At 42.1% G+C, this 27,603-nt stretch overlaps 1 protein-coding gene across 1 annotated transcript; it reads left to right on the top strand.

Moving 5' to 3' along the window:
- Window positions 1-1,264: 1,264 nt before the first annotated feature.
- Window positions 1,265-26,214, top strand: LOC306866408 (monocarboxylate transporter 6-like; the record flags this gene model as incomplete). Its single annotated transcript, XM_079411608.1, has 5 exons — window positions 1,265-1,414; window positions 3,816-4,182; window positions 19,788-19,931; window positions 20,027-20,890; window positions 25,961-26,214. Exons 2-5 carry the CDS (start codon window positions 3,837-3,839, stop codon window positions 26,212-26,214), a joined length of 1,608 nt encoding a protein of 535 aa, XP_079267734.1. The 5' UTR covers window positions 1,265-1,414; window positions 3,816-3,836.
- Window positions 26,215-27,603: the final 1,389 nt, after the last annotated feature.

Below are 27,603 nucleotides of genomic sequence, written 5' to 3'. Positions count from 1 at the left end.
AAGTGGAGTCAGTGCATCAAGAGTCACCAGCTCAGACGTCTTCAGGAAAAGGGCTACCAAGCCACTTCTGAACCAGAAACAATGTCAGAAGCGTCTTACCTGGGTTGTGGAGACAAAGAACTGGACTGTTGCTTAGTGGTCCAAAGTCCTCTTTTCAGATGAAAGTAAATTTTGCTTTTCATTTGGAAATCAAGGTCCCAGAGTCTGGAGGAAGAGTGGAGAGGCAAAGAATCTAATCTGCTTGAAGTCCAGTGTGAAGTTTCCGAAGTCAGTGATGATTTGGGTGCCGTGACATCTTCTGGTGTTGGTCCATTGTGTTTTATCAAGTCCAAAGTCAATGCAGCCGTCTACCAGGAAATATTAGAGCATGCTCCCATCTGCTGACAAGCTTTATGGAGATCCTGATTTCCTTTTCCAGCAGGACTTTAGCACCTGCCCTCAGTGCCAAAACCCCTTCAAAGTGGTTTTGTATATTACTGTGCTTGATTGGCCAGCCAACATGCCTGACCTGAACCCCATAGAGAATCTATGGTATATTTTCAAGAGAAAGATGAGAAACAGTCGATCCAACAATCCAGACGAGCTGAAGGCTCAATAGTGCCTCAGCAGAGCCACAGGCTGATCGCTTCCATGCCATTCCTCACTGATGCTGGAGTTTGTGCTAAAGGAGCCCAGACCAAGTATTGAGTTCATTAATGAACATACTTTAAACAACTTGAACTTTTCTGTTTTGCAAATCCTTTTTTTTTATCTTAGGAAATATTCAAATATTTTGATATATATATAGTGTGTGTGTGTTATCACATTTCCATGCTTGATGTGGTGCAGTAATCCACAAGCAAGCTAAAGAGAACACTTGTTTTAAAAGGTTTAACTGTCAGCCATCAAATGCTAGAGCACATAATACTCACCTCCAGAATGACTCAGCACCACAAACTGTATAAACTAAACACAGTCTTCAATATCATTCATTATATATTTGAATATTGACAATTATATTAGTATAGGCTACTTTCACGTTTTTACTTTAACCCCAGAACAGTGGTGACTGGGAGTAGTATACCTAACTACCAAATATAAAAAAAAAAAAAAAAAAAAAAAATTTAGTATGAAAAAGCAAAACCTCACACGTTTTATCATGGGATGCTCTTCGCACTGACCTGGATGAGATTGGCGACACTGTGGTGTTATTACGTTAGAGTCCGATAGCGTGTCAAAGGGGCAGTGATTAAGAAATCATAACGTAGTTTATAAAGCAGCCAGCAGTCACGAGTTGTGTCTAATCCCCACTGCATGCATCCCGTCTCTCTCAGCGCGGTGGTGCCGTTCAGTCCCGCGGGTCACAGGTGCGGGGGCAGCTCGCACACACGAGGACCACTCAGCGTCAGGTACAGATGTAATCTACCTCCTGAAGGTGAGGAAACACATATTGGTCATCAGCTTCATTTGCGTTTTTAGGATTTGCTGTATAAAGGTGAGCTATATGATCTAGATACTTTATATTGTGAATCAAGGCACTTTTAATTGTGTTATAATAAAATGAATTAGGCTACTCGCGCTGTGCCAATATGAAACAACCGATAGCCTGCTGCGCGTTCAAGTCCTGGCTTGGCAAGCCGCTCTTATGGAGACAGGTGAACAAAGTATGAAGCGGATGAACGAATAAAAATCACGGAGACTGTTAAACGCGTAAAGGTCCGTGTGGATGACCGGTGCTCTTCAATAACTCATATACTGAATGTTGGCTTATTATTAATATTATTATTATAAACAGTTACAATGGAGCAGAAAAGAAAAAGTAATAACTAAAAAATATACATTGTAGGCAACTTATGCTACGTCAAATCAATTCAAATGAATTCGTCAATTATTCTTGTACAGAGCTTGTCAGAAAGCTTATTTTGTCTTGGTGTAGGCTATCATAAAGATACATTAGATAAATTATGGTAAATATGATAACATGCAACGTAGGCCTAATATGTTGAAGTAGCCTACGAATAAAATTCGTAATATAAAAATAAATAATAAATAAAGAAATCAAAATCTGTTTTTAAACAAGGCAAAGTGAGAAGAATATGAATTCAAAACCGTCAGAATTTGATGACTTCTTTGAGACCAATTTAAATGTTTCACTAATACATTTCTTATGTTCAAAAACGTAAATGCAAAAATGCAGAAACCTTAAGATCAATATTGCACATTGTTTATAACCCTAACCCTAAGTCCAAGTGTAAAATAAAATATTTGCATACTTAGCCTGCATACAATAATCTAATAATACAATATAATATGAATAAAAATATGCCTCAACTTAAAAAAAAATATTAAAAAAATCTAAGTTTTATTTATTTATTTATTTTTGCTTTGTCACAGGATTATATGGCTTTCAGTGTTTGACACAAACAATGATCTAACAGATATCAAGTTACTCAGCACTCACAATACACAAAAAGTTGTGTGGCTAAATGTTTGCGACAGTTTATATTAATTTAAAAGCAAAGACGTTTCCAGAGAAATTGCATGCAAAAAGGAGTGCTTAAAATCAATTCAAATCCTTTAACTCTATAACTGATGTAGAGTGTAGCTTTTATTTCTCACACAATCATGTCAGAAGACGAAGGGTATAGTGCGGAGCACAACATAACACTCTTTGACTTTGTCAGTTTGTGTAAATCCACATGGGGTAGACACTTGTCTAGTACATATATGTTGCTTTGTTTCATAATTACAGTGTATGTTTTTCTTTATTTACCCTCAAAAAATGGAAGTGAAATGTGACCACATGCCCCATAGGTGGGGTACATTGTAACATCTGAGGGGCATGTTGTAACATGACTAAAGGTAAACTAAAATATTTTGTCAATACAATTATTACAATTTTTTTTTTCAAATAAAATAACGGCATTTTTAAGAATTAAAAATAATCAGATTTTGGAGTTTGACAATGAACACATTGCAACCAGGAATGGGACGGCCCACATAAACGGGTCAAAATGCTTTAAATTGAACATTAAACATTGACTGTCAGTCTTTAGTCACCTGTTTCTCATCGTTTCCCATTAAAAATAAAGTAAATAGTGTAAATTACATCGATAATGTCATCGAATAGCATAGTGTAACGATGGAGCACATAGTAATGCAATGTTACAACATACCCCTTCTGCGCAACTGGAATTTAAAACTGGTTAGTGCCTTCTGCTAGTTATCGAAGCATTAAAAAAAAATGGAGATTAAAATAATAGCAGATTTGTCTCATTTTAAATGAATAGTAAAAACTGAGATGACAAACTTACTGAAGCCAGAAATTTAATTTTACCATGGTAAAATAAATGTTCAGTGATATCTTCAAAAGACTTTTGAATTTTGGTGCACTTGTTGATATGGTAACTAGTAAATACTGTAAATTTTGTTATGCTAGCATGTGTGGAAACATTTAAACCACGTTTGTTACAACTAACCCCGCATTACTTTGTGCCCCGCGCTCCCGTATGTAGGCCTACATTTTCAAGATGGCAATGTCAAGATTCATTAGACCCAAATTGTGAAATAGCGGTTCAGTGATCGTGAGAAATCATTTTCACACATACAGTAAATTGTTCACCACAAAGCCCTGACCTTAACCCTTTTGAAAGTATTTGGGATGAAGTGGAGTCGACTTTAAAAAAGTTTGAATCTCCCTTTGACAATACAAGATTTTTATTTTTTATTTATTTATGTATACATTCCAAAATCATCCAAAACATAAACCAACATTTAACATGTGTTTAGGTAGTACTGTAATAGATGATCATTTGCTTGTTGTCTCATCCCTGTAGACGCTTGAGTGAGGAGACATAATGACGGAGGGTGTGAAGGTTCATCAGGCCCAGGTAAACAGCGCTGCTGTAGAAACAGATCCTGGATCTGAGGAGCCGGACCAACAGGAAGAGGACTCCTCCAGTATTTTAGAGGTGCAGCATCAGTCCACTGGAGGAGCGGAGGACAGCAGTGGTGGCCCGGTGGCGCCTGATGGTGGCTGGGGCTGGGTGGTTGTTGCGGCTACCGTTCTGATCTTAGCAATGACTCTGGCTTTCCCTTCTTGCATCGGGATATTTTACACAGACTTGCAGAACAACTTCCAAGCCAGCAACACTGAAACGTCATGGGTGCCAGCCATCATGATGGCAGTGCTGCATGCAGGCGGTAGGGAGGATCTCTAATACTACCCCAGGTGAAAAACAAGTGCACTTCCATAATGCACTTAAAGTGCTCTATTTTCACGCATTAATTTTGTACTTAATACACTAAAAATTATCCTTTAGTACTTCTTAAGATAAACTTAAGATCATCTAAGTGTACTCAACTGTGCTATTTTGAGACACCATGAATATGAACTAAAATGCACTTGAACCCATCTTTCATACACTAGTACACTCAAGTGTACTACAAGTGGTAGCTAAATACATTTTTGAAATACAAAGATAGTATGTTAAAAGTGCATTTTAGTTCATATTCATGGTGTCTCAAAATAGCACAGTTGAGTTCACTTAGATGATCTTAAGTTTATCTTAAGAAGTACTAAAGGATAATTTTTAGTGTAGAATAAGATAGAGCACTTTAAGTGCATTATGGAAGTGTACTTGTTTTTCACCTTCATGTGTTTGATGCATTAATTCATCCAAGCTTTGTGATGCAATCCTCACAGCGCTCCCGCATTCACCAGCACCACAGGGTTACGTACAGTATCTGAAAAACACTTCTATCAAGTTACTGTACTTAATTGGTTGTGCAGCACGGATCTGTTTCATAACATGAAACATACGCAGAGGTCAGAGGATGACAGCGGGAGTTTTGGCCATCTTAAGTGAGATTCTAAATTGTTAGAAGTGTGCATATCACTTTACAGGGAAATTTATCCAGTTATTGCACACCATCCCAGTCAGTACTAACTCAAAGAATAGTCGACATGGTGAAAAGGATTTGGGGGGGCTGCATTTTTATCAAGCTTAATGCAGCTCATTCATTGTTACTAGGCAGCTGTGCTTGAGGACAAAGTACACCAGATATGCAACCATTACAAACCATTACCATAGTTATATAACAGTAAAGACAAAGGGTTAGTTGACATGTAGTTGCGAAGTTACTAGTTAGTAGTAGAATGTTTCAAGTGGACTATCGAAATAAAGTGTAACCTAGTGCACACTTTATAGGAACCAGTGAACTGAAATGCTTATGCTCAGCCAGCCAGCTCTGAATCAGGCGGGAGGTTGTTATTATATTCCTGGACTGGCTCTGGAACAGCCAAGATACCATTGTTTTTCTTTGAGAAAGGTGTATTTGTCTATCCAGCCCTTTCTCTTTGCTGTCAGCTGGACAAGTTAGTGCCAAAAATCTTATGAGTTTGTTTTCATGCAGTTCCGTGATGCCTAAAGCATTCATTTAAGCAGGGCAAATGTTTAATCTCCCTTGATGTTTTAAAGAGCTTGAAGTAATTTGCACTGTACTAACCGCTGTGCTCATTGCATGCAAAGTGTCACATCAAATCAAGTTTATCATTTAACACAAAAAAAAGGCCATAAAGTGATGATATTCTTTGACACTCGTTTTCACTCTTTGTGTCTTATGATATGATACCTTCTCAGACTCTAATTAAAAAAAATATATATTTTTAAAGGTGTGTAATTGTTTTTTCCAGGCTAATGTGCAAAGACAACCATAAATAAGCCTTATAGCCTGATTTCCTGAAAAGTATAAACAATTTCAGAACATTGCTCAATTTGTTTGAGTGGTTAGACATGGGACAGGATCAAAGTTAGGAGGATTACTTAAAAAAAAACAAATATATATATACACAGTATCTCACAGAAGTGAGTACACCCCTGTTAGGTATTGCACTTTTATACATTGCATTACGGTATCAGACAAATGACCTATTGTTTGACTTGAAGGTATTAAGGTACGAAAGTGATGATGTATGTTGTAACGTGTTTACGTCTCTACGTTGTATGAGAGCTGATACGATTGTATTGTGAAAAGTTTATGCTGAATAAAAGAGCATGCTGAAGAGGTGAATAAACCCTGAGCAACGTTTTGCTTTTGCTTTTGCTGAAAAGAAGCAAAAAGACGGCGACTCCACAAAATTGCGAGTAGAGCGGCAGGATTCCAGGTACCGCAGCTTTTGTTTGATGGATTGGAAGATAAGTATGATTCCTAGGCTATCTGCATACTCTGAAGCTAAAAGAGACTATTTTGCATGAGCCCACTGATGCCGACACTGAACAGCTAGTCGAAGACAGACGAAAAAATGCTGATTGTTACGCTGAACTGATAAGACATGAAGCTGCTGACGATGGCTGGAAGGCTCTGAAAATAATGAAAGAACATTATTCAGGGAAAAGTAAGCCATGGATAATAAATATGTACACATCGTTAACCCAGATACGCATTACTGACAACGAGAAGGTTACCGATTACTTAATAAAGAGCAGAGAACATCATCACAGCCCTGAGAGATGCAGGAGAAACTATGAGCGACGGGCTGACCATTGCTATGATTCTCCGTGGGCTACCAGATCCTTTCAAACCGCTAGCCGTCCACATTACTCAAAATGAGGACAAAGTCATGTTCACAGACTTCAAAAGAAGACTGTGGATTTACGAGGAGGTAGAGAAACTGAAAGGAGCAGAAACTACAGATAATGTGATGAAGACGCATACGAGACAAGGATGAGGCTTTTCCAAGTCACACAATAAGGATAGAAAAGATGAAGATGTGACATGTTATAAATGTGGAATAAAAGGACACAAAGCAAGAAAGTGTTACAAGAGGGTGTGGTGCAACCATTGTAAAAATAGTACACATGCAGAATTCCTGTGCAAGAAATAGGGTGACCAAGATGGTGCCAGAAAGGTTGCAGATGAACAAGACAGTGATCAAGACCACCTCTTCGAAGCCAAACACTCAGAGTATCAAAGACTGCCAGACAACGTAAAGAGAAAAGGCATCATGGTAGACACCGGAGCAACATCTCACATAGTGAACGACATCAGAAAGTTCAAAAACTTTGACAGCTCTTTTCAACCTGAAACTCATTCAGTGGAACTAGCCGATGGAACAAAGTGCAGCGGAATGGCACAACGAAGAGGGACAGCAGTGATTTACTTCCTAGACAACACTGGAGGACATCACAGAGCACAACTAAGGGACGCACTGTACATGCCTTCATACCCACATGACATTTTCTCAGTAGCAAGGGCAACAAATGGAGGAGCAACAATTACCTTTAAAAAGGGGGACAGTCAGATGGTTACCAAAGACGGTAGCAAGTTTGATATCCACGAAAGTGGAAATTTTTATTATTTGCCAACTATTGAAGAAAGTGTTGATCAATGCAAAGTATGTCATGATTTACAAACGTGGCATGAAATTTTGGGTCATTGTAACTACGAAGATGTACAAAAGTTACAAGGTGTGGTTAGAGGCATGGAGATAAAAGGAAGCACGGTTAGACAAAATCGGATATGTGAAGTGTGTACAAAGGGAAAATTCACTCAGACAAGAAACAGAGAGACAGACAGAAAGGCAGCGAAACCTTTACAACTAATTCACACTGATTTGGCCGGCCCTATGCCAACACAGAGCAAAGAAGGGTACAGGTATGCACAGTCTTTTACAGACGACTACTCAGGTACTGTCACGGTGCACACAGCAGGGAGGACACAGGAAACACGGAAACGAGGATGTAAACTCAAATAATACTTTACTTAAAGACATCAAGGTCAGGGCAGGACAAGGCAAGGCAGACACTGACAGGAACACCGGGGAGTAACGAGTAGACCAGACAAAATGGCACAACACAGACAGGACTATAAATACACAAGTAAATTAACAGACACGGCTGGATTCGAATAAACTACTAATGACATGAGACAAGGACAGGAAACAAACCAAATATGGGCACAAGAGGCAGGAACACATGACACACACACAACAGTTCTCTTACATTACTCCCCCCTCCCGAAAGGCTCGTCCCGAGCCTCAACAGTTCCATCGGGGAGGGGGGGGGTGGGCGCTCTGGAGGCCTCTCAGGACAGACACGGACCGGAACACAGGACAGGGACCTCCAGAGCGATACAGACAGACGGAGACATCGGAGAGCTGGACGGGACCAGCGGAGACACAGGAGAGCTGGACGAGAGCAGCGGAGACACAGCGGAGCTGGACGAAACCAGCAGAGACACATGAGAGCTGGACGAGACCAGCGGAGACCCAGGAGAGCTGGACGAGACCAGCGGAGACCCAGGAGAGCCCAGGAGGCCATGGTGGAGCCAGGGGCTCAGGTGACCATGGCGGTGCAGGGAGCACAGAAGGCCAAGGCAGATGGTCTACGGAGCCTTGGCCTCGGACCCCTCTCGGCCCGGCCCCTACAGCCGGAACCCTACTACCCCCCCCAAAAATTTCCCTGGGGATGTTGGGGGTATCAGGAGCCCTCCGGGGCTAGAAACAAGTTAAAAAGACCTCGGTCACTGGTCAATACGGCGGCAGCCGGCTGCCACTACAACAACGGTGGCAGCTGGCCGGCTGACCATCCCAACGGCAGGGACCGGTGGGCTGGAGGCAGCCCCAACCGGTGTCGGGCCGAGTGACCTCGGACGGCGGGTTGGCCTTCCCCGCGATTCAGTGGGCTAGGTTAGCCACGAACGGCGGCGTGATCTCCCGCGAACAGCGGGGATGGTGAGCCGCGGACGGCGGCGTGATCTCCCGCGAACAGCGGGCTGGAGTCAGCGGCGATCCGGCGGGCATTGAGTCAGCGGCGATCCGGCGGGCTTGACTAAGCGGCGATCCGGCGGGCTTGACTCAGCGGCGATCCGGCGGGCTTGACTCAGCGGCGATCCGGCGGGCTTGACTCAGCGGCGATCCGGCGGGCTTGACTCCCGCAAACGGCGGGTATGACACAAAACACAGGAACCAAAAAAACACTAGAAAAACTTGGACGAAACAAAACGAAGTGAAGGGACGACGCTTACTGTACTTGGTCTGGTCTTCTGTCACGGTGCACACAGCAGGGAGGACACAGGAAACACGGAAACGAGGATGTAAACTCAAATAATACTTTACTTAAAGACATCAAGGTCAGGGCAGGACAAGGCAAGGCAGACACTGACAGGAACACCGGGGAGTAACGAGTAGACCAGACAAAATGGCACAACACAGACAGGACTATAAATACACAAGTAAATTAACAGACACGGCTGGATTCGAATAAACTACTAATGACATGAGACAAGGACAGGAAACAAACCAAATATGGGCACAAGAGGCAGGAACACATGACACACACACAACAGTTCTCTTACAGGTACTATGTTAGTGTATTTTCTAAAGTCTAAGGCAGACACAGTCCAAGCCACAGAAAAGTTCTTGGCAGACATAGCACCTTATGGAGAAGTCAAGTGCATCCGTTCAGGTAATGGCACTGAGTTTATGAGTCGAGACTTTCAGGCCCTGTTAACGAAGAATAAGATTAGACATGAAACGTCTGCACCTTATTCGCCTCACCAGAATGGCACAGCAGAGAGAGGTTGGAGAACACTCTATGACATCAGCAGGTGCTTACTGATTGAGAGCGAGTTACCAGATGATTTGTGGAACTACGCTATGCAAACATCAACTTACGTGAGAAATAGGTGCTACTGTAGATGTACAAAGAAAACATCATATGAGCTATTCACAGGCAAAAAGCCAGATGTTTCCAAACTGCAGAAATTTGGATCGATATGTTTTGCCTGCAAACAAGAGAAAGGTAGACTCTAGATGTGAGCAGGGTGTTTTTATTGGCTACTAAAAAACAGTCCAGCTTATCTAGTGTACTATCCTGACACAGGGGCGGTCCAAAAACATAGGTCGGTGAAGTTCATAACTAAGACAACCAAAGAAAGAGAAACACAGACATCTGAGACACACACAGAGTACGATGATATACAAACCCGATTCCAAAAAATTTGGGACACTGTACAAATTGTGAATAAAAACAGAATGCAATGATGTGGAAGTTTCAAATTTCAATATTATTGCATTCCTTTTTTATTCGTAATTTGTACAGTGTCCCAACTTTTTTGGAATCGGGTTTGTAAATCCTAAGATCATTAACAATGAGGAAAACATTGAAGTGAAAGATGTAACAGACCAAGGCATTCGGAGTGGTGTTTCCGAGACTTTGCCTGAACAGACTGGATCTACACAGCCGGGGAAAACCACTGAGACTGTAATCAGATGGAACCCACACAACAGAGGTTTACTGCTAAAATTAAAAAGAAGTAGTAGCAGTAGCATTGTTGTTACATTGAGTCTTAAAGGGGACCTATTATGCAAAAATCACTTTTATAAGGTGTTTGAACACAGTTGTGTGGCCACAGTGTGTGAAAACATCCAGCCTGTAATGGTAAAAATCTAAAAAATCTATAATCTAAAAAAATCATAAACAGTCTCTCAGAAGGAGCTGTTTCAGATTCTCCCTCTGTTCACGTTACAGAGGGGAAAAAGTCCCATTTGTGATGCTGCCCTGTAAGCATAGACACTGTAGCTGCTGGAGCTGTACAATGTCAGCGCCAAAGAGGCATTTCAAGTGTTGTGTTTTGGGATGCACTAACGAACATAGGAGTCTCCATTGACTTCCTCCATCTGAGCCGTGGAAGGAAATGTCCTGGAAAAAATCGATAAAGTCCCCAATACGTGTAGGGATCAATGCCAACGGTTCGTGGGCGAACGTCTGCTCCAGACTCTGTCAGGCTAATGATGCTAAAGCTACCATTGTCTCTGCCTGTCTTCTTCACTGGTGCTGCCCATGAATGATTGTAAATAGGAATGTGGTAGTTAAAAGTTGCACATGAAAGTCAAGTCAATATTATTTGTATAGCGCTTTTAACAATGCAAATTGTGTCAAAGCAGCTTTACATCGGCTTGATATAAAGCTGGGTGGCTTTATATCATATTTACAGTATTTAGAGGGGGAAATAGTTTGTCGAAATAGTGTCATTCTCCTCTGGCTGGACAAAATCAGCAGTTTAAATCTAGGCTAAAGCAGAATCAGATTGTGCAAAGGACTCATCTGGTTCCTGTGGTTTTGTCCTGATGGCCGTCTTGGAGACAGGGTCTTCACTGGGAATCAGTCTCTGGGGCTCATCTAGGTGTCCTGGCTGTAGAGGTCATCTCTAGGTACCGATCCACCATCTGATCTGGATACAGACTGCATCCGGGTGGCTGCAGTAACCATCTGATCTGGATACAGTCTGGATCTGGGTGACTACGGTGACCTCGGAATAAGAAAGAAACAGACTAATATTAGCGTAGATGCCATTCTTCTAACGATATAACAAGTACATCGGGCGTTTTGGGAAGTGCTCCCGGTTCCGGTTGACCTAATTAATGCAGCCTAACAATCCACCTAACAATCCTAACAGATCGCAGCGGATGTGAAGGACTATAATGCGATAAGAGCTCACAGTGCAGTGTTGACAGAACCGGGCTAATGTGGTCATACTTCCCAGTTCTAGTAAGAACTCTAGCTGCTGCATTTTGAACCAGCTGGAGTTTGATTATTAAACGTGTAGAGCAACGTTTACATGAATGACCTCGAGGTCATGAATGCATGAATTAATGTTTCTGCATTTGACATTGAGAGCATAGGTCGTAATTTAGATATATTTTTAAGATGGAAAAATGCAGTTTTACAAATGCTAGAAACATGTTTTTCGAAGGAAAGATTGCAATCAAAAAGTACGCCTAGGTTCCTAGCTGATGATGAAGAATTTACAGAGCAGCCGTCAAGTATTACACAGTGATCTAGGTTATTACATGCAAAAGTTTTTGGTCCAATAATCAACACCTCTTTTTTTCAGATTTTAGCAGTAAGAAATTGCCATTTTGATATCAACTATACATTCCGTTAGTTTTGCAAATCGGTAAGTTTCATCAGGTCGCGAAGAAATATAGAGCTGGGTATCATCAGCATAACAGTGAAAGCTAACACCATGTTTCCTAATGATATCTCCCAAGGGTAACATGTAAAGTGTGAAAAATAAGGGGCCAAGTACTGAGCCTTGAGGTACTCCATACTGCACTTGTGATCGTATGATACCTTTTCATTTACCGACACAAATTGATGGCGGTCAGATAAGTACGATTTGAACCATGCCAGTGCACTTCCTCTAATGCCAACATAATTTTATATTCTATTTAAAAGTATGTTGTGGTCGATAGTGTCAAACGCGGAGCTAAGATCCAGTAGCAATAATAAAGAAATACAACCACGATCAAATGATAAAAGCAGGTCATTTGTAACTCTAATGAGAGCAGTCTCAGTACTATGATATGGTCTAAAACCTGACTGGAAATGTATTGTTCCTCAGGGGATCTATAGTACACTATCTGATGCGATACTATGGCTGACAGCTGCATGGTTACAATTTTATATCTAATAGTTTCGATCTTAGAAGTAAAGTAGTTCATAAAGTCATTACAACTGTGCTGCTGGGTAATGTCTGCACCTGCTGATGTTATATTTTTTGTTAATTTAGCCACGTTATTTAATAAATACTTGGGTTTGTGTTCTTCTAAAAGAGACGTAAAGTAAGCAGATCTAGCAGTTTTTAATGTTTTTTCTGTAGGATAGGGTACTTTCCCGCCAAGCAATACAAAATAATTTAGTTTTTCTCCAGCTGCGCTCTATTTTCTGGGCTGCTCTCTTTAGGGCCCGAGTGTGCTCATTATACAACGGTGTTGGACTCTTTTCCTTAATCTTCCTTAAGCGTAAAGGAGCAACCGTATCTAAAGTGCTAGAAAAGAGAGAGTCAATAGTTTCTGTTACATCATCAAGTTGTTCTGAGATATTGGATATGTTGAGGAATTGAGATTAGTCAGGAAGATTATTTTTAAAGTAGTCTTTTGTGGTAGAAGTGATGGTTCTACCATATTTGTAACAAGGAGTTGTGAGTCGATCGCTTGAGTTTGTTGAGCTCATAATCACGAGTGGGACTTACAAAGTTTGTGATAGCATGCCATACACCATGAGACCAGCTATGTTGTTATTTTTATCGCGTTGTGCTCCCTGTCTGTGTAATTCACAAACGTGAATTTATTATGCACAGTACAATCAGATAACTGACTTTTAAACAGAGTATGTTTTCTGTAAAGATAACAGGCTTGTAATGTTTATTTGCAAAGGCTAGCACTGCTAATTCGGGAGCTTGAGCTCTTGAAGCTCTGCCCTCTTCTCCGGGTTACATATGTAACCCTCGTTCCCTGAAGGAGGGAACGGAGACGTAACGTCAGAGTGACTGACGAAAATGGGATCTCGCCCGAGAGCCCAATCACCTTAGAGTGTTAACAAAACAAGCTAATGACAGTTGGCGTGCATGTTTCACCACGCGCACCCCGCCCCGTAGCGCGGGTATAAAAGGAGAGAGCGTGCAAACGCACATCAGTTTTTTGCTGAGGAGCCGAGACTATGTGCCCCGGCCGTACAACGGTGGTACAGCAACTGTGGCGATGGGACGTTATGTCTCCATTCCCTCCTTCAGAGAACAAGGGTTACATACGTAACCGAGACGTTCCCTTTCAGTCAGTCACGTTCGACGTAACGTCAGAGTGACTGATGAAAATGGGATCCCTATGAAAACATCACTATTGCTGACCCCCTCCAGTGCCCTACGGAAGCCGGCAAGTCCCCGCACACCAGTTGGGATGGAAGATAGGACAGGGCTTAGGCAGAGATGACAGCCACTGCTGTTCTGTACAGTGGGAATGGATAACACTGGGAAAACGTACTCCAAGTAGGAGAACGCTATGGAAGCCACATCCTGCGTAAAGGAGGTACCATGTGGAGATTACACATATGGACTGGCTAGGGGCAGTACTACATATGGAAGTCTCTGAGGTAGACTCAGCCAGCCTGGGGTGAGATAACTACACAGCAGAGATGGCAGAAGGTCTCTGCCAGGGAAAGACAAGGGTTCACCGTGAGGGGAGCCGTACCGTGGAAGAATACGCATGTGGGATCACCTGAAGGGGAATCTCTACACACGGGCACCTAGCCCAGCACAAGGGCTGACCTTGGGCAAACACACGGGTGCTGGACCTGGCGTCTGGCGCTCCGCCACGCCTGACTGCCGAGGGTGCGGGAGGAACTTCAACAGGGTTCGCCGCGAGGAACTGAGTCCTTAGAGGGGAATGGCGCAGCAAGCATGATTGACACCGAGCAGGTTCCAGTGTTATTGGCTATCTAAGGCAAGTACACGGGAGGACACGGGCTCTACATGGAGATTATAAAATCTCGCAAACGTGTTAGGTGTCGCCCAGCTGGCAGCTCTACAAATGTCTACTATCAAGGCACGCCGTGCCAGTGCCCAAGAAGAAGCAACGCCTCTCGTAGAGTGTGCTCTCACACCAAGGGGGCACGGTAAGCATCGGGCCTGATAGGCCAAGACTATAGCCTCAACGATCCAGTGGGCAAGTCTTTGTTTGGAAACAGCCTTTCCCTTCTGCTGTCCTCCGAAGCAGACGAAGAGCTGGTCTGAGGTCCTGAAGCTCTGCGTCCAGTCTACGTAAATGCGCAAGGCACGGACGGGACAGAGCAAAGCAATGGCTGGGTCTGCCTCCTCCTGGGGCAGCGCTTGCAAGTACACCACCTGATCCCTAAAGGGCGTGGTGGGAACTTTGGGCACATATCCAGGTCTCAGGACAACGTGAGAGTTACCCGGTCCGAATTCTAGGCACGAATCGTTGACCGAAAATGCCTGCAGATCCCCTACCCTCTTGAATGAGGCCAATGCAGTGAGGAGCACTGTATTCAATGACAAAAACTTAAGCTCTACTGACTGCAGAGGCTAGAAGGGCTCCACCTTCAAGGCTGTCAGGACCGAGGGGAGATCCCAAGGGTACCAGATGAGGGTGCGGAGGATTTAACCTCCTCTCCCCTCTGAGGAACCTGATGACCAAGTCCTGCTTCCCGATAGACTTACCGTCTACTGCATCGTGATGTGCGGCAATAGCGGCAATATACACTTTGAGGGTGGAGGGAGACAGCCTTCGCTCCAACCCATCTTTCAGGAAAGAGAGCATGACTGCGATCAGGCCTCTCCGGGGGTCTTTCCGGCGGGAAGAACACCAATCGACGAACAGGTTCCACTTCAGCCTTTAAGCGTGTCTTGTAGACGGGGCTCTAGCTGAAGTGATGGTGTTTACTACTGCTGAAGGTAGCCCACCTAGTGCCAGAGGGTGCCCCCTCTCTGAGAAAGGAGATCCCTCCTCAGAGGAATTTGCCAAGGAGGGGTTGTCGCGAGGAGCATCAGTTCAGGGAACCAGGTCCGATTGGGCCAGTACGGCGCCACCAAGATGACCTGCTCCTCGTCCTCCCTGACCTTGCACAGGGTCTGTGCGAGAAGGCTCACTGGGGGAAACGCATATTTGCGTAGACCGCCTTGGTGGTTGATGTACGCAACAGTCACAGTGTTGTCCATACGGACCAGTACATGCTTGTCGTGTAGCAGCGCTTTGAAGCAGCGTAGAGCAAGCCATACTGCTAGCAACTCGAGGCAATTGATGTGCCACTGCAGTCGGGCCCTGTCCAGAGCCCCACAGCTGCATGCCCGTTGCAGATGGCACCCCAGCCCATGGCAGAGGCATCTGTTGATACAAAAACATGCCTGGACATTTGCACTAGGGGAACTCTTGCCCGAAGAAAAGCAAGATCCGACCACGGGCTGAAGGTCTGACGGCAGGACGGGGTGCGACCATGTCGCGTCGCCATGCCCATCTCGGGACCCTCTCGTGAAGCCAACACTGAAGCGGTCTCATATGAAGCAATCCGAGCTGCGTGACAGCGCCTGCGGATGCCACATGCCCCAGGAGCCTCTGAAACGGTTTCAGTGGAACCGCCCTCTTGTGCTGGAAAGTCTCCAGTCAGTTCAGCATCGACTGAGCACGCTCTACTGCGAGACGTGCTGTGAGGTTGACCGAGTCAAGCCCCATGCCGAGAAAAGAGATCCTCTGCACAGGGGAGAGTTTGCTCTTTTCCCAGCTGACCCGAAGCCCCAACCGGCTGAGGTGGCTGAGCACCGTGTCCCTGTGTTCGCACAACTGCACTCGAGACTGGGCCAGTATGAGCCAGTCGTCGAGGTAGTTGAGAACTCGAATGCCTGCTCCCCTTAATGCAACAAGGGATGCCTCCACGACCTTGGTGAAGACACAAGGCGACAGGCATAGCCCGAAGGACCTTGTACTGATATGCTTGCCCTTCGAACGCAAAGCGGAGAAATGGTCTGTGTTGAGGAAGGATCGAGACATGGAAGTACGCGTCCTTCAGTTTGATCACTGCAAACCAATCGAAGGGACGGATGCATTGAAAGATGCGTTTCTGCATCAACATCCTGAACGGGAGCTTGTGAAGGGCCCGGTTCAGAACGCACAGGTCCAAGATTGGTCGTAACTCACCACCTTTCTTGGGTACGATGAAATAGGGGCTGTAGAACCCTGACTTAATCTCTGGAGAGACTGGCTCTATCGCATCCTTCGCCAGCAGGACCGCAACTTCTGCCCACAAGAAAGGAGCATCTTTGTTCAACACAGAGGTGAACCGAATGCCCCTGAACTTGGGAGGACGCCGGGCAAACTGAATCACGTAGCCGAGTCTGATGGTTCTCAGGAGCCAGCGAGACGGCCTGGGGAGCGCTAGCCAGGCACCTAGAGACCGTACAAGCGGGACCAGGGGAGCCACCGACGTACCCGCGGTGGGGCAGCGAAGTGGAGCACAGGGACCCGACTCGAAAGGCAGTGTGTCCCGAAGGAGAAAGGAGAGGGGGACAGAAGTGTGGAGACTGTGTCTCGTGCACTGCCACCCTTGCCCTCTTGGGACCCAGAGAAAAAGGAAACTGCTCTTTTTTTGAGGTTTTGGGTACCACTGGCTGGGGAGCTAGTGGCAGAACAGAACAAAAAGGAAACAAAAGATTCTCCACCCGGCTCTCCTCCGGGGGAAGGAGTGGTGTGGTCACCATCTCCTGAAGAGCAGTATCCAATGACTCCGGGTCGCCTGTCTCAGGGACGCCGCCTGCCCTTGCGCTTGACGGGCTTTCCTGCGGCCAGCTCCATGCTACGGGCGTTGTGAAGGCTGCTGCTGTGGCTGAGCTGGAGCGGAGGTGGAGGCCATAGGAGGGCACCCTCAGCGATAAGCAGACAGAGGGGCTGCAGCCGACGGCGGGGTGGAGACAGCAGCAGCCCGCCGGGGCAGGATATGACGGAACGCCTCCATCTGCTTCTGTGCGAAACTGTTGGGCGAAATCCTCCACCGCTTCGCTGAATAGGCCGGCCAGAGAGATTGGGGAGTCTAAGAAGCGATGCTCGTCAGACTCCCTCATACCCGCCAAGGTCAGCCATAGGTGGCTCTCCTGGACCATCAACGTGGACATCGTCTGACCCAGGGCCCGCACCGTGACTTTCATCTCCCTTGGGGAGCGGTCCGTCGCTGTGCGCAGTTCCTGCAGCACACCTGGGTCAGCACCACCCTCGTGCAACTGCTTCAACGCCTTGGCCTGGTGAACTTGCAGGAGGGCCATGGTGTGCAGGGCAGAAGTGGCCTGTCCAGCAGCACTGTAAGCCTTGGCCATTAGATTAAAAAAGTGGCCTTGGCAATCGATTAAAAAAAACAAAACAAAAAAACAACCAATCTACACACTGAGTACTATGTACTGTAAATTTTTATTTCTATGCACTTTCAATGTTCATTGCACTAGTGTTTATATATCTTAATTTATAGCTTATTCATATCCATTTGTAATTATTTTCATAGTTTTTGCTCATAGTGTACATACATTTACTGCACAATCCATCTGTATAGTATGTTCATATCACCCATCTGTATATCATACTGATAGTATTTAAAAACTTGTAAATTATGTCCATAGTACTACTGCCTTATCTGTATATTCTGTACATATGTAACATATTGTAGACACTGTATATCCTGTACCTCTGCTTATTGCACTTCTGGTTAGATGCTAACTGCATTTCGTTGCCCTGTACCTTACATGAGCAATGGCAATAAAGTTGAATCTAATCTAATCTAATCTAGAGGGGACGAGAATTTACAGGCCCTGGAAAGTCTTTATTGTAACATTTTATATTGTAACATTAATGAAATGACTAAAGCACCGTAGATATCAGTAAAGCAATGCCACAGTGAACTAAAGAAAGGATTAATGTGTGGGTAAATCTAGAGGTAAATCTACTTCAAAAAGTATAACATGTTCAAAACACAGCAGAATGTGTGCACATTTAGAGACAAATTCATAATCTTAATACTGTAAAACTGCATCTTTATACATAGGCTACTAAAAAAAAAACTGTTGACATGCTCAAATTTCCTGCATGTTTGGCTCCATCTGCCTTCCATATTAAGCGCACTTACCTGAAACTGCACTACCATGCACACTTTAAGAGGAATGTGGAACAAAATCCTGATGGATTTTAATTCCTGGTGTTTCAGAAGGCTGAAGAAAACCTCATGTTATAAACTGAGGAGTAATGAAACTTGCAGTATGCCTTCATTGAAAGTAACATCATGTGTAAAAATCAAGGACATTTGATTTTCCATTTCATAACCCCTTTAAGCATATTTTACTACCAAAATGTAAACAGTGACAGAAGTATATCAGTTGAGTGAATATAATCCAACAGACAAAACTAAGAAGGTTTAGTTCACCCAAAAATAAAAATGCTGTCATCAGGTACTCACCCTCATATCTTTCCGACCCGGTTTTTTTATTGTTCTGTTAAACACAAAATGGACATCTTAGACAGAATTTCTAAGCTTCTGTTTTCATTGAAAATGAAAGCTCTAACAAAAAGAACTACTGTAATGTTTTCTTTGTCCTTGTTTGGGGCCATCTACTTTCCTTGAAGGGAAAGAGCAGTTCAGACATTCTGCCAACACATCTCATTTTGTGTTTCAATGATGAATGAAATTCATACAAAATTGGAATGACTAAATTCATCTTGTTGTGCAAATAATAAAAACTATTTTATGTTTGGGTGAACTGTTTCTTTATAGCAGGGTTGGGCAACTCTGGTACTGTTTTCGAACAGAGTTGCCCAGCTATGCTTCAGAGTCTAAATTGTGCATTTATACGGAGCCCCCACAGAACCCCCCCCCCCCCCCCCCCCCCCCCCCCCAAAAAAAAAACCCCACACACATATTGTGGCCACAAATTAAAAGTTTGTTCCCACAAATTATTAACGTGTGGTAACATTTCACACATAATTCACTCCCTTTCAGTAAATCTTGGCTAAATTGTACTAATCTATTACACAGTTTTAACAAAATCAAAACTAGGGAACAAAGCGGCCACCATGTACTAAATAGAAGGTCGAAATAAATAAGTCATGAGAAAAAAAAAAACTTAATTTGTGTATTTTTTTCCTCTTGCATGTCATTGAGTGATTTGTGTAAATCTAGTCCATGTTTATGTGGGCAGCATCATATTACTACATGGAAATGGCAGCCTGATAACCTTAAATCAAAATCAGGCCTTTCTAGCAGAGCTTATCAAATGCAGCGACCAAACTTTAATTTGCAGATATAGAGAGTTTCAATTCCAAATAGCTACCATTGTTTGTCATCATCTGCATATGTGTGCAGACATTAAACGGGATCATCTGTAACTCAGATGCACCTGATGTGTGCACACCACGACACTGTGTATTCACGACCAACCGTGCTCATCATTGTTCACATTACAATGCCTTTGTCTTTCCGTAGGCCCCATATGTAGTGTTCTCGTGGAGTGCCTTGGTTGCCGTGTGACAATAATTATTGGCGGAATCCTGAGCGGACTGGGAATGGCAGCCAGCTCATTTGCACAGACAATGGTAGAGCTGTATATCACTGCTGGCATTATCACAGGTAGATAGGCTTTTATATTACCTTCTTAGAAACAGTGGCGTAAAAATGATTGCTCAGTAGGCCTCATGGACTGAATTATCACTTCTCCTTCTCAGGAATGGGATTCTCTTTGTCTTTCCAGCCATCGATCACAATGGTGGGCCACTACTTTGTGCGGCGCAGGGCGTTCGCCAATGCCTTGTCTTCCACTGGCACCGCACTTGGGCTGAGCACCCTACCATTGCTAGCCAACTATCTGCTCAGCAGCTTTGGCTGGCGGGGCAGTTTTCTGGTGCTAGGAGGGGTCCTGCTGAACTGCTGCGTTTGTGGGGCCGTAATGCGCCCCCTTGGGGCCAAACCAAAGATGGAAGCCATAACCGGACAGACAAACAATTGCCAACTCAAAACCAATTGCCTTTCCATTACTCAGGAACGAGAGGGTCTGAAAGGCCGTCTGCGGGCCACTCTCTCCACCGTCATGCCTTTCCTGCGCAGGCACATGGCTTTCGACCTGCTGTGCAGTAACCCGTACTTCTGTGCCTACGCTCTTGGGGTGTCCTGGATGATGCTGGGCTTCGTGGTGCCCCTCATTTACCTGGTTCCCTATGCCACCACTTACGGTATTGAGCAAGACCGAGCTGCTCTACTGATGGCCATCCTGGGGTTGATCAACATCACCGTTCGGCCAGCGACGGCGCTGGTTTTTGGGCTGCCTCGCTTCCGTGGAAGCCATAACTTCGCCTACGTGTTTGCCACAGCGGTGCTAATCAACGGATTAAGCAACTGCGTCTGCGGGATGGCGACAAGTTTCCCAGTACTGCTGGCGTATGTTATAGTGTTTGGGTTTTCCATGAGCCTCATTGGCTCCTTGTTGTTCACCGTACTGATGGACACAGTCGAGATGAGCCGCTTCCCATCCGCCCTGGGTCTCATCAGCATTATGGAGAGCATCATGCTGCTGCTTGGCCCGCCATTAGCAGGTGATGTAATGCTTTTTTTCTAAAGTTTGCATATGCTATAGTACTGTATTAGTAGGTTAAAACAGCATGCTTGCTTGTATTTGCCAAGGACAAAAAATTCACCTTCATGTGATTTTATTTTGTGTAAGTGCATAGACTGCATTAGAGCCCTGCATTTCGGCCCGGGCCCAACGGGCCCCGACTGCCTCTAGGGCCGGGCCAATTTCCACGTCATAGTTCAGAGCCGGGCCGGGCATCGGGCCTGTTTTGGGTTTCTCCTTATTTTATATTGTAGACGTCTACTGATTAGTGATGAAAAAAATTGCCGCGCTGGTGGAAACAACAGGAGACCGTGCCGTGACTGAGAGCAGCAGCTCGATGGTGTTTAGTGTCCGGCAGCAGCAAGTGACTTCAGCGCAGCTGAATAGTTCTGTTCAAATGCACGCAATAGGCTAAAGCTTGCTGCAAAACCCCAGCAAACATAACCATGAATGTGTCTGCAGGAAATAGTAAGGAGATATTTGAATTATTTACTAATAAACTAATGTTTTCTGAGTCTGTGTCACAAGGATGAAGTTGCTGATCCTGACTCGCAGTCTCCTCATTAGACGCACCTTTAGAGAGAAATGCATCTTTATTGATTATGATTAAGATTATAATAAAATAAATTATTTTATTTCGTTAAGTGATAATTTAAAGCTTTCTATAGATATGTGTATCATGTCTGTGAGGCATGTATTCGCTCAGCTGAAATTCCTGTTAAAGACGCAGAAAGCACATCATGTTTGTTTTCTTTGTTTGATAAAATAACTACCTTTTGTTGGTATTGCGAGTGCACACAAATACAAGTAGACCCTTTACAGGTCCAAATGATGTATTACTCTTATCAAAAAAATTAATGACGGCGTATTTTAATTTGTTTCCACTGAAAAAAATCCAAAGCTGGTGCCTCCATGTCCAGCAGAGCGCGCTTTAGCTTCCTCTCTCCGCACAAACTCAGATAGGCCTATAGGCTAGCGCACATTATTATTATAGCGCAGGTTTAACGTTTAAACATTGTTATATACTTGAACTGTTTTAGTATATCTATAGATCTTATTTTAGGCAAGTCGTGATGATACGAGAAGGCTACATTTATCAAACATAGGCTATGATCAGCTCATGCAGCTGACCGCTTGGTCGTTACTTTAAAAAAAACGTATAGGCTATTTAACGAACAAAAATACTCCAAACGTTTTTCTAAATTAACTTAATAAAAAAAGAAAACGAAATATAATCATTTTGCCATTACACACTAAACCGAACTATTTTAATAGCCGAAACAGTAGTATAAACTCTTTTAGGAGAAGGGGGAAAAAGACGGGCTCGGGTCAGACTCGGGCCGGTTATTCTGATAAGCAGTCGGACGTGGGCCGGGCTAGGGCCTGAGCGTCTCGGGCCAGGGCCGGGCTAGGGCCTAAATTTGAGGCCCGTGCAGGGCTCTAGACTGCATTCTTTTCCGTACAACAACGAAGTGGCTCTCAAGCTCCAAAACAAACAAAAAAGCACCATAAAAGTAGTCCTTTGAAGTAGATAGTCCATGTACAATATTCAACCATTAAAGGCACAGAATAGCTTTGTAATAAACAAATTTTAATTAAATAAAAGTAATTTAATTAATAATTAAAGATAAATATAAGTAATTACTGTTATTTTCTCTTGTTTGTTTTTTTTAAGTTGGCACTGTAGGCCTCTGTATCCATCTCACTGCTTCCTTTTGCAGGTCAAATGATAGGGAGCTGGAATAAATTTAAATGTTAGGATCAAAGGAAATACACACAAAAGATCACTTCCCCTGCTTTTGTTTTATTACTCTTGATAATAATATATGTGACACCTGGACCACAAAACCAGTCTTAAGTCGCTGGGGTAAATTTGTACCAATAGCCAAAAATACATTGTTTGGGTAAAATGATTGAGTTTTCTTTTATGCCAAAAATCATTAGGATATTAAGTAAAGATCATGTTCCATGAAGATATTTTGTAAATTTGGGGTACTGTAAATATATCAAAACTAAATTTTTGATTAGTAAAATGCATTGCTAAGAACTTAATTTTGACAACTCAACAAGGCGAGCTTTTAGATTTTTTTGCACCCTCAGATTCCAGATTTTCAAATAGTTGTACCTCGGCCAAATATTGTCCTATCCTAACAAACCTTATATCAATGGAAAGCTCATTTATTCAGCTTTCATGTGATCTATACATCTCAATTTAAAAAAATTGACCCTCATGACTGCTTTTGTGGTCCAGGGTCAGCTTATATGAGGATGAACATTAGACTCCTGGCCTGAAATGTTACACCAGTCTGGCTCTGGGAGTTTGGAATATAGAGCACGAGTTGTATGGACTACATGGTACTGCTTTTTGGAGCTTGACATCCCATAGCCATTATATGCTCTCATAAAGGATAAAGGATTAGACCAACATTTTTTACTTAACATTTTTGTGTGTGTTCCAGGGAAGTATGAGTAAATGATGAGAGCATTTTAATCCCTTTATAGAAGGAAGAAAGAAGTCTGGTCGATGTGGACCAAATGTCCCCACAAGCATAATACTATCCGTCATTTTAATTTTGACCTTGTGAGGAAAACAGCTTATAAATCATACAGAATGAAGTTTTTTTTTTCTTCTGTTTTCTGTGAGGGGTTGGTTTAGTGTGTGTGTGTGTGTGTGTGCTGGTATATATGGTTTATGAGGACACAAATGTGTATAATGACATGGGCACTACAACGTAAACATGGCTTATGAGGACACTTCCAGTGTCCCCATAAAACAAAAGGCTTACAAAACATACAAAACGGTGCTTTATGAAATTCAAAAATTGCCAGTAGTTTCCTGTGAGGGCTAAGTTTAGGTGTAGGGTGATAGAAAATACAGTTTGTACAGTATAAAAACCATTATGCCTGTGGAGAGTCCCCGTAACCACAAATGCAAATGTGTGTGTATGTGTGTGAGAGAGAGAGAGAGAGTGAGAGAGAGAGAGAGAGAGAGAGAGAGAGAGAGAGAGAGAGAGAGAGAGAGAGAGAGAGAGAGAGAGAGAGAGAGAGAGAGAGAGATTCTGTGAGGGTCGTGTCATTGGTAGCTGTTCAGTCGTAATTAGTTGAGGAGATGGTCAGTTCATTTACAGGCCGGTGTCCAGAAAGGCTGGTATGTGAGCAGAACATCAAGCACTAAGGATCCTCTCCAGTTACCAGTACCAAGGAAACTTAAATGTCAAGGCACACGGTAATGAGGTGCTGATCAGTCTATGATAGGAGCACTTCATTGCACAACAGCAGGCTCAAAGAAATAAATATACCATTCATTTTCTTTACAGAGAAACTGATGTTTAGCAATAGCAAAACATTTCAAGAAAGAGCTCTAAGGGTGTTAAACAATTATATATACACTATATCAGCCTGATTTGTTTTTTTATGGCCCTTAAAAGGATAGTTATAAATTTCTGTCATTATTTACTCACCCTCATATGTGACCATGGACCACAAAAGCAGTCATAGGTGTCAATTTTTTGAAATTGAGATTTATACATAATCTGAAAGTTGAAGAAATAATCTTTCCATTGATGTGTGGTCTGTTGGGATAGGACGATATTTGGCTGAGATATAACTATTTGAAAATCTGGAATCTGTGGGTGCAAAAAAAAAAAATAATAATCTAAATACTGAGAAAATCGCCTTGAGTTGTCCAAATGAAGTTCTTAGCAATGCATATTACTAATCAAAAAGTAAGTTTTGATATATTTACAGTAGAAAATTTACAAAATATCTTCATGGAACATGATCTTTACTTAATTTACTAATGATTTTTGGCATAAAAGAAAAATGGATCATTTTGACCCATACAATGTATTGTTGGCTATTGTTACAAATATACCCCAGCGACTTCAGACTGGTTTTGTGCTCCAGGGTCACATATTGATCCAAAACTGAGTGACTTTCTTTCTTCTGTGGAACACAAATAGATATTTTGAAGAATGCTGGTAACCAAACAATTTTGGTTTCCTTTGACTTGTATGGACAAAAATTACTGTTACAAACTGTAAATATACAGTAAATAAAACTGTTTATTTAGAAATATTCTTCAAAAATACTTTTATACTTTATTCAGAAAGGACTTGATTGAAAGTGACAGTAAAAACAATTATAATGTTGCAAAATGTTGTTCTGTTTATCAAAGAATCTTTAAAAAATTATGTATCACTGTTTCCACAAAAATTCATTCACAACATTGATTATAAAAAATCTTGAGCAGCAAATCAGCATATTCTAATATATGATTTCTGAAGGATCATGTGACACTGAAGACTGGAGTAATGATGCAGAAAATTCAGATTTGCATCACAGGAATAAATTACATTTTAAAATATATATTCAAATAATAATAATAAAAACAGTTATCTTAAAATGTAGTAATATTTCATAATATTGGTTGTTTTTAATATATTTTTTGATGAAGTAAATAAATGCAGCCTTGGTGACTTTTTTCAAAAACATTTAAAACTCATACTTACCCCAAACTTTTAAATGGAATTTTAACTGAATATTTTGACATTCTTATTAAATTACAGAAGCAATTAAATGTTATGCCACACACAATATTGTAGTTACTACATCATTTGATTAAGTCAGGGCATTCTCAGAAATAAAGGTACAAAAGCTGTCACTGGGGTGGTACCTATTCAAAAGGTACGTTTGTACCTAAAGGGTCCATTTTGGTACCTTAAAGGTACATATTAGTACTTAAAGTGTACATATTTGAACCTAATAGCCATAGACAAAAGTGTACCTTTTGAAAAGTTACCGCCCCAGTGACAGCTTTTGTACCTTTATTTCTGAGAGTGTGGTTTGGAGTAGATCGCGTCATAAAAGTACCGTTTCAAATTTGAAATACAGTCGCTTTATTTAATTCTTTGATTTTCATCCATGCATTTTCATTTCTGAAATGCACATAGAAAATTAATGTTAAACCTAAATTTGGAAACAAAAGCTGCTGAGAAGTGGGGGTCGCCGTTTCTCTCTATTATGTGACTTTTGATTTTTTTTTTCCCAGGAATGCTGGTCGACAGCACTAGCCAATACGCCTATGTGTTCTTCGCCTGCAGCATAACCGGCTCCACCGCTGGTCTCTTCATCATGCTGTCCTTCTACTGGCTGGACAGACAGAAGTGCAGAGAGCTCAAGAGCTCCTTTACTCATGAAGACATTAACTCACTGAAGCCCAGCACTAAGATGGCCAGAGACTGTGATTACAGTCCAGTGCCTTTACATTGTAACAATATCAGAGACATGGAGACTGATGTTTGATGTGTGACCAGTGTATTTCACCATACTCAGTTTATTCATTCATTGCACAGCTAGTCTTTTCTTATCCTTATCTTGTTAGTGGACAATCAGATGTATTTGTCATAGCTTATGTACACAGATATAGTGCAGAAAGGTTCTTGGACTGCTGTAAAAATAGACTGGACCAGATTGCTGGTTTAACTTTTCATAGTCCTTTTCTATTACATGGTGCCACATGGGAACTTTAATCATCTGTCAAAACATATTTTCAGTTATTACTCTAGCCTCCTTCAGGATTGCTAACAAAGGCCAGTGTAATTGACATTCACATTACTGTTATTTCGATTCTTCTGGGAACAAATGAATGTAAAAAACAGAGAATGTGAGATTGTGCAAGCAATGATTTTTTAAATATATTTCTAGATGCCTTAAATTGTTATGTCTTGTAAATGATTTTATTTTTAGTTTCGTGTAGATACTGCTTTTTAAAATCAGTAACTTATTTATATATTTGTATGTATTAAAGAAAATTGTTGCTTTGTGTGTCGTCTGTCAGTTTCATTGTCTCAGCGTTGTGTTTGAGCTCTATGGTAAATAGTTGACTGTGCTGAAAATGTAAAACAGCAATTCTCGAAGACCAATAATAATAATAATAAATCAAGTAATGCTGGACAGTCACATATTCCCCATTTTTTGTACACTTTATATAAACAGTGTTTGTTCAGGACAGTGCTAAAAATCCAATTACAAATTGCATATGAATACACAAAATTAATATTTGTGTTTATTGCATTTAATGTCATTTTAATAAGAATTTATTGTTAGCACAGTGCTGCTGCTTATAGGCTTCATTTTCCGTTTAGTAATAGTCTCAGCTCATAAGAACCACAAGAGGGCAGCAGTGTCATGACTATATGTAACATTTCAATTCTTATCAAAACCAACTTTGTATGCGTTTTTATTTTATTTTTTGTTTCCATCATGAAGATGTCTAAACAGTACACGACAGTGCAATTTCACAATTCATGCAATTAAATTTGCTCATTACTTTAATAAAGATGAATTATGGAAATACATTTTATGAAAATAATTAATACAATACATTTTATGAATGCATCATAAAATATTTTACTATAAACATGAATACATTTTATTTCCCGTTATTCACTGGTGAGCAAAAGAGATTTATTTTGGAGACTGAAAAACTCTTGTGATCTTTAAAACATTAAAGGCGGCATCATTCATTAATGTATTAACATGAACGCACACTACATTACACTCTTTATTAATCTTTGTTAATGTTAGTTAATAAAAATACAGTCGTTCATTGCTTGTTCATGTTCACAGTGCATTTTAACTGTGTTAACAAACAAAACTTGATATTAACATTAAGATTAATAAATGGACGAG

Source organism: Barbus barbus (genome assembly GCF_936440315.1).
Source record: "Barbus barbus genome assembly, chromosome: 4".
Classification (NCBI taxonomy): domain Eukaryota; kingdom Metazoa; phylum Chordata; class Actinopteri; order Cypriniformes; family Cyprinidae; genus Barbus; species Barbus barbus.
The sequence above is the reverse complement of the archived record's forward strand: the minus strand, read 5'-3'. Positions and strand labels throughout refer to the sequence as shown.